Source organism: Mytilus californianus, unplaced genomic scaffold (assembly GCF_021869535.1).
Source record: "Mytilus californianus isolate M0D057914Y unplaced genomic scaffold, xbMytCali1.0.p SCAF_5, whole genome shotgun sequence".
Lineage (NCBI taxonomy): Eukaryota > Metazoa > Mollusca > Bivalvia > Mytilida > Mytilidae > Mytilus > Mytilus californianus.
In genome coordinates this window covers 101,623,346-101,641,839 of record NW_026262701.1, presented here as the reverse complement: position 1 = coordinate 101,641,839, position 18,494 = coordinate 101,623,346, and the positions used below count along the sequence as shown (strand labels likewise).

General features: G+C 31.0%; 1 protein-coding gene across 2 annotated transcripts in view; it reads right to left on the bottom strand.

Moving 5' to 3' along the window:
- Nucleotides 1-3,037: 3,037 nt before the first annotated feature.
- The window catches only part of LOC127702130 (E3 ubiquitin-protein ligase TRAF7-like), a 31,181-nt gene continuing 15,724 nt past the window's right edge, over nucleotides 3,038-18,494 (bottom strand). The window contains exons 7-15 of one of the 2 annotated variants that reach the window (XM_052206217.1): nucleotides 18,106-18,190; nucleotides 16,201-16,342; nucleotides 15,156-15,260; nucleotides 14,295-14,372; nucleotides 13,193-13,279; nucleotides 11,288-11,423; nucleotides 10,038-10,186; nucleotides 7,158-7,277; nucleotides 3,038-5,959 (exon numbers count right to left, since the gene is read on the bottom strand). In XM_052206217.1, the coding sequence (XP_052062177.1) occupies nucleotides 5,906-5,959; nucleotides 7,158-7,277; nucleotides 10,038-10,186; nucleotides 11,288-11,423; nucleotides 13,193-13,279; nucleotides 14,295-14,372; nucleotides 15,156-15,260; nucleotides 16,201-16,342; nucleotides 18,106-18,190 (956 nt within the window). In that variant the 3' untranslated portion in view covers nucleotides 3,038-5,905. Of the gene's footprint in view, nucleotides 5,960-7,157; nucleotides 7,278-9,310; nucleotides 9,460-10,037; nucleotides 10,187-11,287; nucleotides 11,424-13,192; nucleotides 13,280-14,294; nucleotides 14,373-15,155; nucleotides 15,261-16,200; nucleotides 16,343-18,105; nucleotides 18,191-18,494 lie in introns of both variants that reach the window. The other variant, XM_052206218.1, reaches the window with a different exon arrangement.

Genomic DNA, 18,494 nt, shown 5'->3' with positions numbered 1-18,494 from the left:
TAATGTACACAAGTTATTGTCTGGAAACTAGAAAAATGCTTATTTTTGGCCCCTTATTCCTAAACGTTTTGGGCAATTACCCCCAAAATCAATTCTAGCTTTCCCTTTGTGATATGGAACCTTGTAGTACAATTTCAGAAAGATCCATACACTTACACACAAGTTATTATCATGAAACTAGAAAAGTGCTTGTTTTTTGCCCCTTTTTTGGCCCCTTATTCCTAAAATTTTGAGGCAATTACCCCCAAAATCAATCCCAGCATTCCCTTTGTGATATGGAACCTTGTGGTACAATGTCAGAGAGATCCATACACTAACACACAAGTTATGTCTGGAAGCTACAAAAATGCTTATTTTTGGCCCCTAATTCCTTAACTGTTGGTACCATAACCCCCAAAATCAATCCCAACCTTCCTTTTGTGGTATTGAACCTTATGGTAAAATTTCATAGAGATCCATTCACTTCAACTAAAGTTAGAGTGCAAAAACCAATGTGTCTTCGGACGACAACGACGCCAACATCATACCAATATACGACCGCAAATTTTTTTTGCAGTCGTATAAAAACCAAAGCAGTTAGAGCAAATCTGACATGGGGTAAAAGTGTTCATAAGGCAAAGTTCTATCAGCCCTGAAATTTTCAGATGATTCTAATAACCCATTGTTGGGTTGCTGCCACTAAATTGGTAATTTTAAGGAAATTTTGCAGTTTTTGGTTATTATCTTGAATAGTATTAATGATAAAGATTAACTGTAAACAGCAAATATGTTCAGCAAAGTAAGATCTACAAATAAGTTTATATGACCAAAATTGTCAATTGACCCCTTAAGGAGTATTGCCCTTTGAGGACAATTTTACACAATTTGTTTATCATGTTTTCTAACTTTAAAATATCTTCTCCTCTGAAACTTGGGCTGAATGAGTTTCAGAGTATCTAGTATAAATTTTGTATTTTATTTTCTTGTACGTCAAGAAACATAGCCACTATGGCTAAAATGGAACATAGGGGTAAAGTGTATTTCTTTGCTTATGAAGAAAATATTACAGATCCAAAGAACATCTCAATGGAATTTTTAAGCCACTCATTAATATATATTAAAAAGCAAAAATAATCATTGATGAAAGATTTAAGCATAAAATTACAGGTGAGCGATTCAGGCTCTTAAGAGCCTCTTGTTTGTAAAAGACAATAGTAGAGACAGAGAAATTTTAAACAGGAAAAATGATCAGCAAAATAAAATCTACAAGAAAGAGAATCTGATTTAGATTTATGAATTCAGCTCTTTGTTCTGCAGAAGGTAAGTGGATCTCAGGTGGTATTCCAGCTTCTGATACCAAAAACTGGTGGCAATGATATTTGAAAATGATGTAACCAAAAAACAAACCAAACAACCATAGCTCAGTGGCGGATCCAGGGTGGGGTTCTGGGGGTTGGAACCCCCCTTTTTTTGACGATCAATGCATTTGTATGGGGACATATTTATGGAACCCTCCTTTTTTTGACGATCAATGCATTTGAATGGGGACATATTTATGGAACCCCTCCTTTTAAAAATGGCTTGATCTACCCCTGTAGCTTGTGAGTCTAGATGTGCTGTGAAAGATGACCAAACTGCTGACACCAACAAAGGTTTATAAACAAACTTATATCTGTTATAAACACATTGACCAATGAAATAAGAAAATAAGGTCACGGTTAGATGACACCTACCAAATGCCTACAATTGCTTACATCCACTTCATTTGAACTTCAGTGAATAGTTGTCTCATTGGTAATCATACCACATCTCCTTATTTTTATATCAAGGTTAGGTGACACCTACCAGTCGCACATTACACCTCACAATCATTCCACACATCAAATATAGTTGACCTATTGCTTCTAGTAAATGAAAAACGGACCAAACCACAAAATCTTAACATTGACCACTGAACCGTGAAAATAAGGTCAAGATAAGATGACACCTGCCAGGCAGACATGTAAACCTCACAATCATTCCACACACCAAATATAGTTGACCTATTGCTTATAGTATATGAGAAATGGACTTGACCACATGAATTGAAGTAGAGGTCAGGTGAACCCTGTCTAATAAACATGTAGATTATCCTATTACTTAAAATTAGTGAGTATTTCACAGACTGAAACTTTGTAACATAAGGCATGTGCATACAAGTTATGAAGCATCCTGATCTTCTACTACCTTCTGAAATATAAAGCTTTATACAAATAGTTTATGCCACTGCCGCAGCTTGATTGTGATCTCTATGTCTTGCATTCTGTGACTTTTGTGGCAGGCGAGGCGAGATAATAACCTATTGAGTTAAAACACATCCTTATTCATAGCGATATATATAGTTCATTAATGGATACTTTGAATCTAATTCGAAACTTAATGAGTAAGAGAAAATAAAAGTTTCAAATCTTGCACCTAGTTTATGATTTTCACTCATTTCAGAAATCTTATGCCCAAGACCTAAAATTCTGTTTTGTAAGCAATTTCAGATGTCGGAGATAAAAATACCATTAATCAAATCAAATTTTATTGATAACATTGTTAAACTTCATATATAAAAGCTTAATAATACATGATGATAAAAAAAATTTAATTGCATTGCAATTATAAATATTTGGTCAAACAATAATGTAGATAATAAAACAAAAGTGTCATCGGAAGATTCTAAAATTACTGTGGATTCATTAATATTCGTTCGAAACCAATTTTCGTGGGAACAGGCGAACCACGAATTCAAATGTTCAACGAAATACAAATTTTCTAAAGGAATGTATGCAAATTTTTTCAAAACCACGAATTTAAAGATCCACGAATATGCAAGTTTTCCTCACTCCACGAAAAATTGGTACCCACGAAAATAAATGAATCCACAGTAAATATATAAAAATTTAAACACAAGTGAACCAACGCCTGGTAAATCTTCTGTCAGTAGATTCCATAAAGTGGATACCTCGGGTACGCAGGGTCGTTACGATAAAAACATAAAATGTAGAAGGTCCAGTAACAACAACACTTTAAGGAATGCTCCAGTAATTTATTGAGATCGACATGTTTCGGTGGCTAGCCACCGTCATCAGGATAGAAAACAATACATAAAATCATGCTGAGGTACAAAATCGGGTTGAGAAAATTAAAACGTCACAATGTTGCTATGGTGAAGACGTTATAAATAGCAATTGAAAGAGAAAGTGAAAGTAAGTATATATGGAGGTAAACTATTAAAATAAAATAAAATAAAATAAAAATACAATATTTTTGTTGTTAAAATGTTTGTTAAAATTATTCTGCCATCATGTGTTAGCACTCTTGCACAGTGGAACGAATTATACACTAAATTATTGTCAGTTGTGTACTGTGTAAACTTTGTGTTCAATTAACGTCTTTATTTCCAAATATAGACGACATTTTACTGGCAATTCCGTACCATTTGACTGGCTTTCCTTACAAACATTTTAACAACAAAAATATTGTATTTTTATCTTATTTTATTTTATTTTAATAGTTTACCTCCATATATACTTACTTTCACTTTCTCTTTCAATTGCTATTTATAATGTTACTCACCATAGCAACATTGTGACGTTTTAATTTTCTCAACCCGATTTTGTACCTCATTATGATTTTATGTATTGTTTTCTATCCTGACGACGGTGGCCTAGCCACCGAAACATGTCGATCTCAATAAATTACTGGAGCATTCCTTAAAGTGTTGTTGTTACTGGACCTTCTACAAATTAAATATATAGTTTTAATTATGCACCATATAGCAACCTCAAAGTACATCAAATTGTACAAATTTTTATGAATACATGTAATAAGGTGTTTATACAAAAAGCATAACTTCTGAGCAGCTATTGAAAAATAATTGTATTATATATAAAATAAATGGAAAATTACCTTATGAGATAAAAAAAAAAATTACTTCAAAGGTAAAAAAATATTGAAAATAAAATCACTACCTATGAAATTATTAACAGGGTTTTAAAGGGTAAAATACGTTTTAATAAAAGTAATATATAATACTGAAATTTAATGTATTTTATCTGTTACAACTCTATAGCTACATTGTACCAATTCTGATCTATTGGTTATAAGTTGATGATTGTTGATTGCTTAATGTCCAGTGGCAAATATTTCATGCATATTCAGGATGCGAACAAATGAACAATAAATACAAAAGGTAATAACATTGCACAATATTTCATGTGTATTCTATACAATCCATCTTATGATTGAAATTAAAAAAAAATCTTTGAAAGAATTGTTATAAAAGTCACATCAAAATGTTTTATTTTACAATATTTTGCATCACGAGTTCATTTGATTCAAATACCATGGATCAATCCTGGCAAACGGAAACAAAATATTACATATTGGAACAATTTTTCAAATACTTTATGTTTTTCTGATATTAATTTTTATCTGAATGATTTAATTATTTATAAAATGTTACATTACTATACATTTGCATTAAGAGTTCAATGTTTCAAATAAAAAAACATTTCAGTTTTGACAACAGATCTAATGTATTATATTAAAGAGCACATTCTCAAACATTAAATGTATTTCAATATTACTGATGATTCTGAACGACTTCATTTTTTCTTCAATACTACCTTAGAATTAGGGTGATCTTAGGTTTTGGACTTAATAATAGATATGAGCTGCATAGGATAGAAATCAACCTTAGTTATGCAAATGAATATTAATACATCTGTTATCCTATTTCGGGTTGAAAAAATTTCTATGTTAAGTCTGTAACTGTTGTTTGAGTTGATATAAGAATCCTACAAAACAGACCAAAATTTATCTTTTACTTCGTATTGGAATGATCCAAAATCAATCAAAGTCTTATCATGTACATGTATACATGCACTTGCATAAGGTTGATTTCTATCTGAAGCAGCTCATATCTTTTTTAATCACTTTTGTTGTATCTCCTTTTAAAATGTAAATGAGAAAACTATGTTTTATTTTTTCTAGTAAACTTAATACTGAGCAAGGGTGAGTAAAAAAATATAATTCAGACATATCAATATAATCAATCACTGTAAATTTTGTCAAGACCATTTTAAACATCGCATAATTCACATTTCCATGTCAACACGTTTCTATTGTCTTAATACAATTCTAAAAGACAATTGTGGCACTTCCTTTTATGTCTTTATAACATTTTAACATTACTATTTTTGCATTGACTATAAAGTTTTATTTCAAATACTGTATTCAAAGAAAATCAATCTAAAAGAACATATCACAATTCTTTGTCTGCACACATATATAAGCACATAATGCCTAAAAAAAAAATGCCTGCCATATGAAGCATTTCCCCTAAATGACCCTAGGTCAACAGAGGCAATTAAGTAATAAAACTGAAATTGGAATTTTGTGTATTTAGCAAGGTGGAACTTTGGTAAATTTAAAGTAAAGCTACATGAAGTGTTTCATTTGAGAAATATTAATTTAAATAGTTCTAGCTAATATTCAAATTGAACTGATCAATGGCAAGAAAATTAGTCAACAACTGTAATTAAGGAGTAACAGCTATGAAAATAATGCCCAAAATTTTATTGTTTATTGGAATTATATAAGTAATTCCATCAAAGAACAAGAACTTGTGTCTATAGGACACAATGCCCCACTTGCACTATCATTTTCCTTGTTTAGTGAACTATGAAATCGAAAATTTGCACAAAATATAAAAAGTTCACATTATAGTGATTTCCTAAGATTGATTAATTGTTGTTTCTTAAAGTCATGTGACAAATACTTTAAAATCATAACGACTAGTAGTTTGTTTAGATCCAATCTGTCATGTGATACTCAATATTCTATCATACAAAGTATGATATCAGCACCAAACACAAGATGATATTCCAAATGTCCATTATGTCACACCCTGCAGTGCAAATCCCATCTGCATTTGGAAGTATCTGTAAACCTGTAATACAAATATTTTAACTTACAATGCCATTTGAAAAATACTTGGAAAGAAAGAAGAGAATTCACACAATTATAATTGTTAACTTGGATATTTTTTAAATGATTATGACTACTAAATATTTCATACTGGTGTATTTTTAAAACTCGAATATAACTACCAGTAGATATCTAGATGGGAACAAATGCATCCATCTGTGGAATAAAGGAAGGACTCTTCAATTATGTGAAAGTAATTTATCTGGAATTAAACATGAATATTATCTAAAGCTCAGAATTATACACTTACAAACCAATGCCACATATGCCCCATGCTTGCTGCCAAACTGTAAAGGCCATATTTCAATGATTAGTTGGTAATTCAAAATAAAATAAAAACATTATCTGTTACTGTAAATTCAGAAATTATTGTGTGCATTTATTATTGCGATTTTTCAAGAATGGACAAAAATGCGAGTTTAATTATTGCGATTTCAAAAAAATCTGCATACAGGTCTATGTTTCAGTTATCAGAATGTGAGTTCATATTACTGTGATACTCACCAGGTCGCATTATTTGCATTAATAAAAACCAATCAATAATATCTGAATTTACAGTATTCACCATCATTCACTTATAAACCAAAAAATCTGCTCGATATATACAGGAATTTCAAAAAAGTCTGGACAAATGGTGATATTCAGAAATAGGGAAGGACGGACATGTGTAACTGAGTGGGGCATAAAAACTAGTGATGGCAGGCAGAATATCTGGTTTTCATTTATTGGTCTTAATTTAAACAACAAAAAGCTAGAAAACAGGTATACAGATATATATTTTTTTCTGTTATGACAGTAATAACTTTATTCCACTAAATATTTGTGGATTACTATCTCAAAGACTTTTCATTTTTCCAACTTTTGACTCCGGAGGATATAATTTTTCGACAGGTTGCCTACTCTGTGGTAGGACATTCTGGTACTCAGTCAAGTAAGAGCTACTAAAAGAAATAAAATCAAGCTTACAATTGTGCACATTTGGGGGAAAATTAACTGTTTTATGTTTCATATACAAAACAAAATCATTAGAAAACAGTTGATTTTTCACCAATATTGCACTGGTTGTAAGCTCGATTTTACTTCTTTTAGTTGTTCTTACTTGACCTATTGAAAAATTTATATAATCCAGAGTTAAAAGTTGGTAATATGAAAAAAGTTACCTTTATTTCTTTATCCTCTGACCCTGATAACATAAAATCCCCAACAACTATCACTGTGTTAACACTACCATCATGTCGCTGTAATGTCTGTATAGGTAGCATGTTCTCTAAATCCCAAACCTAGAATACGGATAACAGATAATCTTAAATAAGAATATAAAAAGGTGATTATGTCAGACTTAATTTGATCATAATAGTCACATAACTGTAAATCCAGAAATTAATGCATGCATTTCTCAATTTTCATCAGCATGAACTTTGAGCTTTGACCATACTTGAGCATCTAAATTACTTCTATTTGAAAATTGGAGCTGGTAACAGGTAAACAATATACAATATATTGGCACAACATTACACAATAAAAATCTTCATACAATTAATGCAGTGAATATTGAATTAAAAAAATAATGTCTATAAAATATCTCCTAGTAAACTGAAATCTTAACCTGTATCCATACTTTATATTTTCTCCAAAGTGTAATGTCATTATTGCCTTGTAAAATGTAAACTGAAATCTTAACCTTATCCATAATCTATGTTTTCTTCTAGGTGTCATGTCATTATCGCCTTGTAAAATGTAAACTGAAATCTATACCTTACCCATACTCTATATTTTCTCCTAAATGTAATGTCATTATCGCCTTGTAAAATGTAAACTGAAATCTATACCTCATCCATACTCTATATTTTCTCCTAAATGTCATGTCATTATCGCCTTGTAAAATGTAAACTGAAATCTATACCTCATCCATACTCTATATTTTCTCCTAAGTGTCATGTCATTATCACCTTGTAAAATGTAAACTGAAATCTTAACCTTATCGATACTCTATATTTTCTCCTAAGTGTAATGTCATTATCGCCTTGTAAAATGTAAACTGAAATCTTAACCTTATCCATAATCTATGTTTTCTTCTAGGTGTCATGTCATTATCTATGTTTTCTTCTAAGTGTCATGTCATTATCGCCTTGTAAAATGTAAACTGAAATCTTAACCTTATCCATACTCTATATTTTCTCCTAAGTGTCATGTCATTATCGCCTTGTAAAATGTAAACTGAAATCTTAACCTTATACATACTCTATATTTTCTCCTAAGTGTCATGTCATTACAATGGCTATTGCTATAGTGAATAACATAATAAACAATATGATGCAAAAAAATAGTGAAAATTGAAAAATGGCCAAATTAAAGCACATTTTAATCCTCTTTTTTTTTTACATCATTGTAATTGAATTTGAGGTTTGCCAGATTGGCATGACTTTCTAGAGTAGTTATTTGATTATTTTTTTCAAAATAAAATGATTATATGATTACACTATGGATTCATTTATTATTGTGGATACCAATTTTCGTGGATGAGGGAAAATTTGTATTTTCGTTGATATTTGATTTTGTGGTTTTGCCAATATCTACATACAAACCTATAGAAACTTTGTATGAAGTATTAACATTTAAATTTCTGGTTCATCTGCACCCAGAAAATCCAAGAAAATTGGTATCCCATGAAGAAGAATGAATCCACAGTACAAGAATCAGCTCTTTACCATTAAATATTTTGATATGATTAGGGCTATTCCATTAAAATGTATGTGGGAGGGTATGAAAGGAAGTTTAATTATTGAATGTGGGTCATAGGTCTTTTTTCAGTATGCGTCTATTACCATTATGCAAAATTATCTAAAAAATGGTTCTTGGTTGTAGGGATATTTTGAAAGTCCCTTCCTACCCTCCCACATACATTTTAATGGGATAGCCCTTACCAGATACACAATGCAGGGCCTCAAATTTGAGGTATGAAAACAGATTTTTATTTTTATATTTTGAACATATTGCTCAAGGAAGTCTCTGTAAAAGTGGTTTATTTTTTTTTATTTAAGCTAAAGCTGATTGACTAAGCTTTAATGTTGAATTATTAGCATATGCAGCTTTGAGTAAGGAGAGTTTGTCCATTCACTTTTATTTCCTGACTGAAAATGATAGAAAAATTTAAAATAAAACATTTGATGTTTTAAAAATTAGAGCATGCCAAAAAAACAACAACATATTTATAATATCAATGTTCTTTAATTCTTAGTTTTATAATATCTTGTTGTGTAAAAACATATTATAAGATAACCTGCTGGTATATTTATATAGAGTAAACATTCACCTGTATACTTTTATCAACAGATGCTGAGAAAAGGAAGCGACCAGAAAGGGAGGTAATTAGACTGTGAATGGTTCCAATGTGTCCTGACAAAGTCTGCACATGCTGATAACTAGTACAACAAAACAGCTGAATACTCTGGTTATATGTGCCTTGGGAAAAACCGAAAAATACAAAAATAAAATACAAATATTATATAGCTACGTCATAAATACAGACCACAATAATCTGACAACTAGTTCTATTACTTACAGAAAAATGGTGGAATTTTTTTAGATTGCTTTTAAAAGTCTTCAAAAATGGGAGTTGTGACTAAATTTCTGAAAAAAAGTCAATGCATGTTCACACAGATTGCAACATTTTTAGTAGGTGACATAGAACTAAGTATCTTACTATAAATGGCCATCTTATGTATGAAAGAATTGCTACAGTTGTTAATCACATAAGAAAATGGATTTTTTTGTGCAATAAGTGTGGTCTAACAAATATGAATGCAAAAAAGCACAAATTCAAATTTTCATTCACAATCGGCCGAAATGTCCATAGAATATTATATTATATTTGTCCATTAATGCAGAACAACTAGTGAAATTAACAGCTAACAGCTGAGGTTTTTTTCAACATCCATCAAAATCGGCAAAAAAAAGCACAGAAAAATTTGTATTATGTAACCTAAAGCTGTAGCATTTTTTTCCAACATAGTTTACAACATTTATTTTTGAACTCTCACCATAACTTTCAAATCAGCCGAACCAGAGATAAGAAATCGTCCAGAGTAGGAAATGGCCATACTGGTTACCGTGGATATATGGCCCTTTAATGTGGATACATGTTTGTAAGTGGATACATCAAAAACTTGAATTAATCTATTGTATGTCCCTGTATAGAAATAATATTGTAATAAAGTAATAATCACAATATTTCTTTAGGGGGCACTTGTTACAGTTGAAGGATAACCCATCCCAGTTAAAAATTTCAGTTTTATTCTAATACAATTTTATCCACAAACTATATTTCTTTAAGCACATATTAAGTATTAATTACTCTAGGGTTATTCTAATTCATGAGATATTTTTATTAGATTTTAATAAGAGCAGATTTAAACCAAAATTTCAAATTTTTATCAAATGAAAACCATAAAGTCTAAGTCTCACATAATTATCCCACCTGCACTTTGTCCACATGATATTAAGTTCAATTATCTCCCCTTAATGATGTCTGACCAGGTATAATTGATCACAATTATAGATTACATTTACCCATCCCTGGCATTGTGGAGATGCAGCAAATGCCAATTTTCAAGTCTTTGGTTTGACCTTGACTGGGATGAAACCAAGAACCTTTAACAGTCAAGACAAGAGACACTATGAGACCAACAAGGCATTGCTTAAAAGTGGAATGTATTCATCTGTGCAGTATAATTACTTTGATAGAAACAGATGACAATATCAAGAAATTAAGGATTCATTTAACTTTTTTCCCCAGTGAAATGGAAAGCCAAATTTTATCAATCTATAAAATCAGGGTTTTAACTAGGATTTTGAGGGCTTTAGTCACGTTTGCACGAGATGAAAATCAACCTTATTTTAGGTAACAGCAAAGAAGTATATAACTAGCCATATATCTTTGAAGGAATTGCATGCTAGGCAGTTATTGCATGTTTTGACTGATGTGTTGCTTAAATATGAAGATAATGATATAGGATTCGGAAATCTAGTTCACAATTTCACTTCAGTTATTTTCAGGGGACATTCCTGATCAACAAAGGTTGTGTTCCATTTTTTTAAAACCAGGAATCACAGAATAAATGAACTTGTAACGACTATTTCACTGCATAATCACTATCCTTGTAAAAACGTTTAAATCGATATTTGGAATTCATTTCTATAAAGTTGGAATGACTGTAAATTGTCAATTAATCAAGAATATATCGATTTCGTAGCATCATTGATTTATATAAATTATAAACTTCAATCTTACCAGCCACAACATATTTTGGTGTAACAGTGATAGAATAGACAGATCCAAACGTATGGTCAATTTTTCCCTTCAGATTGAATGGTTCTACTGTATTCCATATATCTATAGTGTTATGAGATCCACTAAATAAACTATCCTAAAAGCAATACAAAGAATACACTTAATTAGGAAGTAAAATTTATGGCCTTCGTTGATGGCAGATCTTTGATTTCTTCTGTTTAATTTGTTCAAAACTTTTATAGACCTGAGACAATTAAGACATATCATATAGACCTGAGAAGATTAAGACATATCATATAGACCTGAGAAGATTAAGACATATCATATAGACCTGAGATGATTAAGACATATCATATAGACCTGAGATGATTAAGACATATCATATAGACCTGAGATGATTAAGACATATCATATAGACCTGAGATGATTAAGACATATCATATAGACCTGAGACGATTAAGACATATCATATAGACCTGAGATGATTAAGACATATCATATAGACCTGAGATGATTAAGACATATCATATAGACCTGAGACAATTAAGACATATTATATAGACCTGAGACGATTAAGACATATCATATAGACCTGAGACGATTAAGACATATCATATAGACCTGAGACGATTAAGACATATCATATAGACCTGAGAAGATTAAGACATATCATATAGACCTGAGACGATTAAGACATATCATATAGACACTTGTCTTTTCTTGAAGACTGTATGTTTCCCTTTACATATCTTTAAGTTTTTTTTGGCTGTTTTGTTTGCAGTCTTATTGACATATACATCACATATACCTAACATTTCCTTTTGTTCTCATTTCAATCAATACTCAAAACTTTGGACTTAAAATTTGTATTTCTATATTATCATTGTAATCTTATTTCAATCATTTCAGAAAGTAAAGACCTTCAGAAATCTGTTACTGTTTTATATTTTAAGAATAGGATCAGATAAATTTAGAAAATTGACATCCAATAAGCACAAAAAATTAACCAAAAAAAAAATACCAGAAAAAAATCTCCAGTTAAATGCCTTATGTCCTACTTGCATTATTTAACTAAATACTTTTAAATATTTTTCTTTAAGCATATAATTTCCTTGTTGTTTTCTTACCTTTGACATAGATATAAAGCTATAGCTCGAACCTAATGGTGTAATCCTAATATAACTTACCTTAGAAATAGATAAAGCTAGAGCTTTAACCCAATGGTGTAATCCTAATATAACTTACCTTAGACATAGATAAAGCTAGAGCTTGCACCCAATGGTGTAATCCTGATATAACTTACCTTGGACATAGATAAAGCTAGAGATTGACCCAATTGTGTAATCCTGATATAACTTACTGTAGACATAGATAAGGATAGAGCTCGAACCCAATGGTGTAATCCTGATATAACTTACCTTGGACATAGATAAAGCTAGAGCTCGAACCCAATGGTGTTATCCTGATATAACTTACCTTAGACATAGATAAGGCTAGAGCTCGAACCCAATGGTGTAATCCTGATATAACTTACCTTGGACATAGATAAAGCTAGAGATTGACCCAATGGTGAAATCCTGATATAACTTACCTTGGACATAGATAAAGCTAGAGCTCGAAACCAATGGTGTAATCCTGATATAACTTACCTTGGACATAGATAAAGCTAGAGCTCGAACCCAATGGTGTAATCCTGATATAACTTACCTTGGACATAGATAAAGCTAGAGCTCGAAACCAATGGTGTAATCCTGATATAACCCAATGGTGTAATCCTGATATAACTTACCTTGGACATAGATAAAGCTAGAGCTTGAAACCAATGGTGTAATCCTAATATAACTTACCTTGGACATAGATAAATCTACAGCTCAAACCCAATGGTGTAATCCTAATGTAACTTACCTTGGACATAGATAAAGCTAAAGCTCGAACCCAATGGTGTAATCCTGATATAACTGTCTTAAATGTCAGACTTCTTATTTCCCAGACCTATCAATTAAATGTGTACAGATAAGATAAAGTATAGGAGTTTATTGCAGTAAGCATATTATGCTATAGCATCTTTCATTCTTTCAATTGTAACAATACCTGTAAAAGCAACATGAAATTTATAACAGTATAAGTATAACAGCAGAGGTTAATTACATCTCTAAAAATGTGTTCAGCATCGTTCATAAATTTTTAAAGATTTTTTTTTTATAACAAAGTGAATGATGAATTTGGCTATTCTTTTTACATCCCTTTTGGTCATTTAGCTATAATCTTATTCCTGTTTTTATACATCCCTGGCTTTCTAATTTATGGGTTTGAACATTCCTGATGGAAGATTTATCCAGAAATCACTTCAAAAACACCAAATTTATAAAGTATTATTTTCATTTTGGTACCAAACAAAAATAATGAATTAGTAGTAAGCTCAGCTAATGGATGATGTCGCTCCTACCTGATTCCTACATATATTCAGACATAGTCACAAGGACTCTAACATCACCCACAGATCCATCCTCTGCATAAGGTAATAAACTGCTTCGCCAAGCACAGCTGGATACGACCGCAGAGGTCCAACCCTGAACAGTTGGGGCAAAAATGGACACAATATTCAAGCTTGATACAGGTCTGAATTTGGATTGTAATTAAATATTTGACACATTATAGGTTTCTGACACAGAATAAATGTAGTCAAATTACTTGAAATTGGTTATATGATTTGAATTTATATTCAATTGAAGATTTCTTGCTTTTGTGCAATACACTGTGCTGTTGCGCAATACTTATTAAATCTGTTTTCAGACTACATACAAAGAATTAGAAAAAATAAATTGTGACTCCAAATTTTTTCTTTGGAAAACTGACAATTTCTTAAATCACCCCCCCCCCCCCCCCCCCCCCCCCCCCCCCCCTCAAATGTCTTCGGACGACAACAACGATGACTTGATAGCAGTATACGACCCCAAAATATTCTTGTGGTCGTATAAAAAGTAGGACTACAGTTTATTATTATTACCTTTATCAATGAAAATGTTGAGGTGAATAAATACTCTCCCGCTACTATCATGGCACTTATAATATTATCATGAGCATTCTAAAATAAATAAATAAGGTAAGCTCAAACAATCATTATCATGGATCTTTTAATATTACAGCATTCAGGAAATAGATATCCTAAAAAGGTCAACAGATATCATGTTTTGGCTTTCCTTAAAAACCACTGACATAATAAAGGATGGTTTGAATGGCACATATTTCATGACATGTCTGCAAAATTAATAACAGAATAATAACTCCATGTGAAATTTTATAATTGAATTGAAATTCAACAATATATATTCATATTCAAAAATTTTCCATTTCACAAGATTTCAGAAAATTTTCATCTTTGGTTAACATTTATAAATACTTTATTAGTTCAGAGAAAGTCCGTTTTCCATGTCCAATATCATTATACACATAACAATCATGTGATAATGTCCCAAATCATATGATGTGTTGGGATCAATACAATGTTGTCTGTATGAAAACATCAGCTTATAAGTGTGAGGTTTCATTAGGATAGAAGAGTCAAATTAGAAAAGTGTGGTTAAATTTTGAAGTGGAAATCTATTCAAATCATTAATTTTGTTTCATTTGCCTGTGTGAAAAACTAAGTGGATGCATAGAAAATGTCATCTGATATGATTTTTTCAACCTCCACATTGAAACGACTATCTAATTACTTTCCTATGGAAATCTAACCAATGATGCTCACTTATTTTTACTTTCCTGACAAAACCAACAAGTTTATGCACATTAGGAATATTTAAAAATCTCTTTTTTTTAAATTGATTTTTGTGAAGTTTAGTAATCTATGTACATGTATATCATATACCTCAACACATTTCTCTTCTTCAAATGTCTTAGTATTCCACAACCTGATAGATCTATCGTCTCCAGCTGAATATAAACTGTCTTCATGTACTGCCATTGAATGTATCTTAAATGACAAGACAAAATATGATAGATAAATATATAGTTTTACACTAGTAATTTTTTGGGGCCCTTTATAGCTTACTGTTTGGTGTGAGCCAAGGCTCCGTGTTGAAGACCGTACTGTGGCCTATAATGGTTTACTTTTATAAATTTTGACTTGGATGGAGAGTTGTCTCATTGGCACTCATACCACATCTTCTTATATCTATAGATAAATTCTAAAAAGTTACCCAAATAAATAATGGCAAATAAGAGTTAATAAATATTCTACAATTACCTAGCTTGACTTTTAAACATTAGAAGGAAGGATGTATGATAAGAGACATTCAATTAAAAAAAAAATTAAAGATATTCAACCCTTTTAAAATTTCCTTATCCATAACTGATAAGTGATAAAAAAAATCCTTTTGCGGTGTCAATGATAAACATTTGATACAAATTTAATATGTATCTGGCAAGATTTGTAAACATGAGAGAACTTAAATTGCAATTTCCATATTATTTATATTTCCAAGGGGCATAACCCTATTAAAAAAATTATCGGGCATTGATTTTAAAACTTGTTTGAGATATTACTTTTACTACAAATAACGATAAATTCCATGTCACATGTCACCTTATTTGAAATAGTTTTGCTTCTCAGCCAACCAGCCTTTAATCTTTCTCTTTAATGGCATGTGATTAGGAAACCAGCAGCAAATATCAATTCTAAAGTCTTTGATTTTTTCATGGGAATCAATTTTTGTGAATTAAGGAAAATTTTTATTTGTATATTGATTTTATGGTTTTGACAAATTGAACATAAGCCTTTAGTATATTTATACTTTGTTTAACAAATTCATGGTTCAGATTTATCTATGAAATCCACAAAAATTAGTATCCAATAAATAGTAACGAATCCATAGTAGTCACTAGACAAGATAATATCTTAGGCAAATACTCACGGTTCCTGTATGACCTTCCATTGTTTTGATACACCCTTTGGCTAAATTTTCCATGTCCCAAACCTTAATTGTACTATCAGATCCAGAACTAAATACTTTATATCGCTTGGTAGCAAGACACCAAACTATATCATTGTGACCCCTGTCAAAAATGAAAAACAAATTAAAGTCCAAGAAATAACATGTGGACAAATTCAGATGTGAGTATTCAACAGATGACCATTAGAACATCCTCTCCTCATTTTACTTACTTAGATCTTGCATTGCAGTTTTAAAAATTCTGAGCATGATTATTGTACTCAGGCTCAGAAATCAACCCATCAAAATACCTGATTAGGTGTTTCGAGGAAAAGTTTTGAACTCTGAGTACTGAGCAACATTTTATGACCAAGAACCCTGTCCTCTATTCAGTAACTTAAAGCTTACAATACAATATGCAACATGTATGAGTCATTTATTAGCATGGAAATCAGAACTTTCCCACCAGAAAACCTAATAACAGGTCTGCCATATCCAAAACAACTTGCATGCTGAGTTTACACTACAGAATAGGCAAGGGAATTTTTCAGATGGTGAAACAAGGCATGTTTGACAAATCTTTGACAAATCTGATAGAAGTTATTTAAAATGCTTTACAAGTTTGACTGAAACATATTATTTAGGTTTAAAGCCTAATCATTTTCAGAGATCATTTTGTTTTTAAACTGATGTGTACAATAAATGTAATTGGTTAACTAAAAGAATTTGTAAGGGTTCCGCGGAACCCAGTGTCTCGCCTACTTTTGCTGTTAATCGCAGGCTCAACAAAAATGAGGAAAACAATTAATAAAAATATTCCTCTCTATACTATCTTTTGATTGTAAGTAGCTTCTGTCCAAGTTTGGTAAAAATCCAGGATAGTTTATGAATCTAATAAATGTTTTAAAAACTTAAACTATAGACTGTATGTAATGTTAACTGGAAGAAAAACTAAGTCCATTTATAAGTAAAATACGGAAAAATGGAACAAAATTTTAACAAAATTTCCTTCTAAATAGTAGCTTTTAATCATAAACAAGCTTCTGTCCAAGTCTAAGTAAAATACAGAAAAAATGGAATTTTTTTTTTACAAAATTTACTTCTGGATACTATTTTATGATCATAAACAAGCTTCTTTCCAAGTTTGGTAGAAATCCAGGATAGTTTAAGAATGTTATTAAAATTTCAAATACTTTAACCACAGAGTGAATGTAATGTTTCCTGGCAGAAAAACTAAGTCCATTTATAAGTAAAATACGGAAAAAATGGACTTATTTTTTTACTTTACTTTTGAATAATATCTTATGATCATAAACAAGCTTCTGTCCAAGTTTGGTAGAAATCCAGGATAGTTTAAGAAAGTTATTAAAATTTCAAAAACTTTAACCACAGAGTGAATATTTGTGGACGCCGCCGATGACGACGACGCCGATGGAATGTAGGATCGCTATGTCTCGCTTTTTCGACAAAAGTCGAAGGCTCGACAAAAAGGGGTCAGGCATTCACATGTCTTTATTTTTTTATTCTTCATTCAGATTCACAACCTTAGGTCACACTATATACATTATATTACTATACTATTCAGTATGGGTTTCGCTCATTTCTGAAGGCTGTATGGTGACCTATAGCTGCTTACATCCATGTCATTTGGATTCTAGTGGATAGTTGCTTAATTGTCTCATTGACAATCATATCATATCTCCTATAACATATATATAGTATATCGTGGCAGTATTTTCATATTCATGTGAGGAACAAAAACACTGATTGCAATTTATTAGTTGATTGAAAAGACTAAATGCAACTATCAATTTTCAACTTTACCAATTATGTCAGTTTGAAGCAATACATTTGTCTCTAAGTTATACAATTTTTTTTTTTACTTACTTCAGAGTACCTATACATTTGAAAACAAAGGGCATCTGCCAATGTTCTTCTCTAATAGAACTTGAAGGACTTCTTTTAGTTCCACCTACAAAGATAAATAATATTATCATTCATTAAATGCAACAGATAAAATGTGGAAAGCTGGCTAGATTAGTCTCCAAAGATCTATTATCTACTGAATGTAAATTGAAACCTCTTTATCTAACTAGAAACCATTCTAATCTACCAGTTATCATAATTTAAACACCATTAATGTGATGGTGGTAAATATGAACTTATTGATTTGATTTGTAATTTTACCCCATACATGTACAACATATTTTTAGTAACAGTGGCTATGTTGGTTTGTGTTTAATAGGTCACCTTATTACAATCAACAAAGTAATACA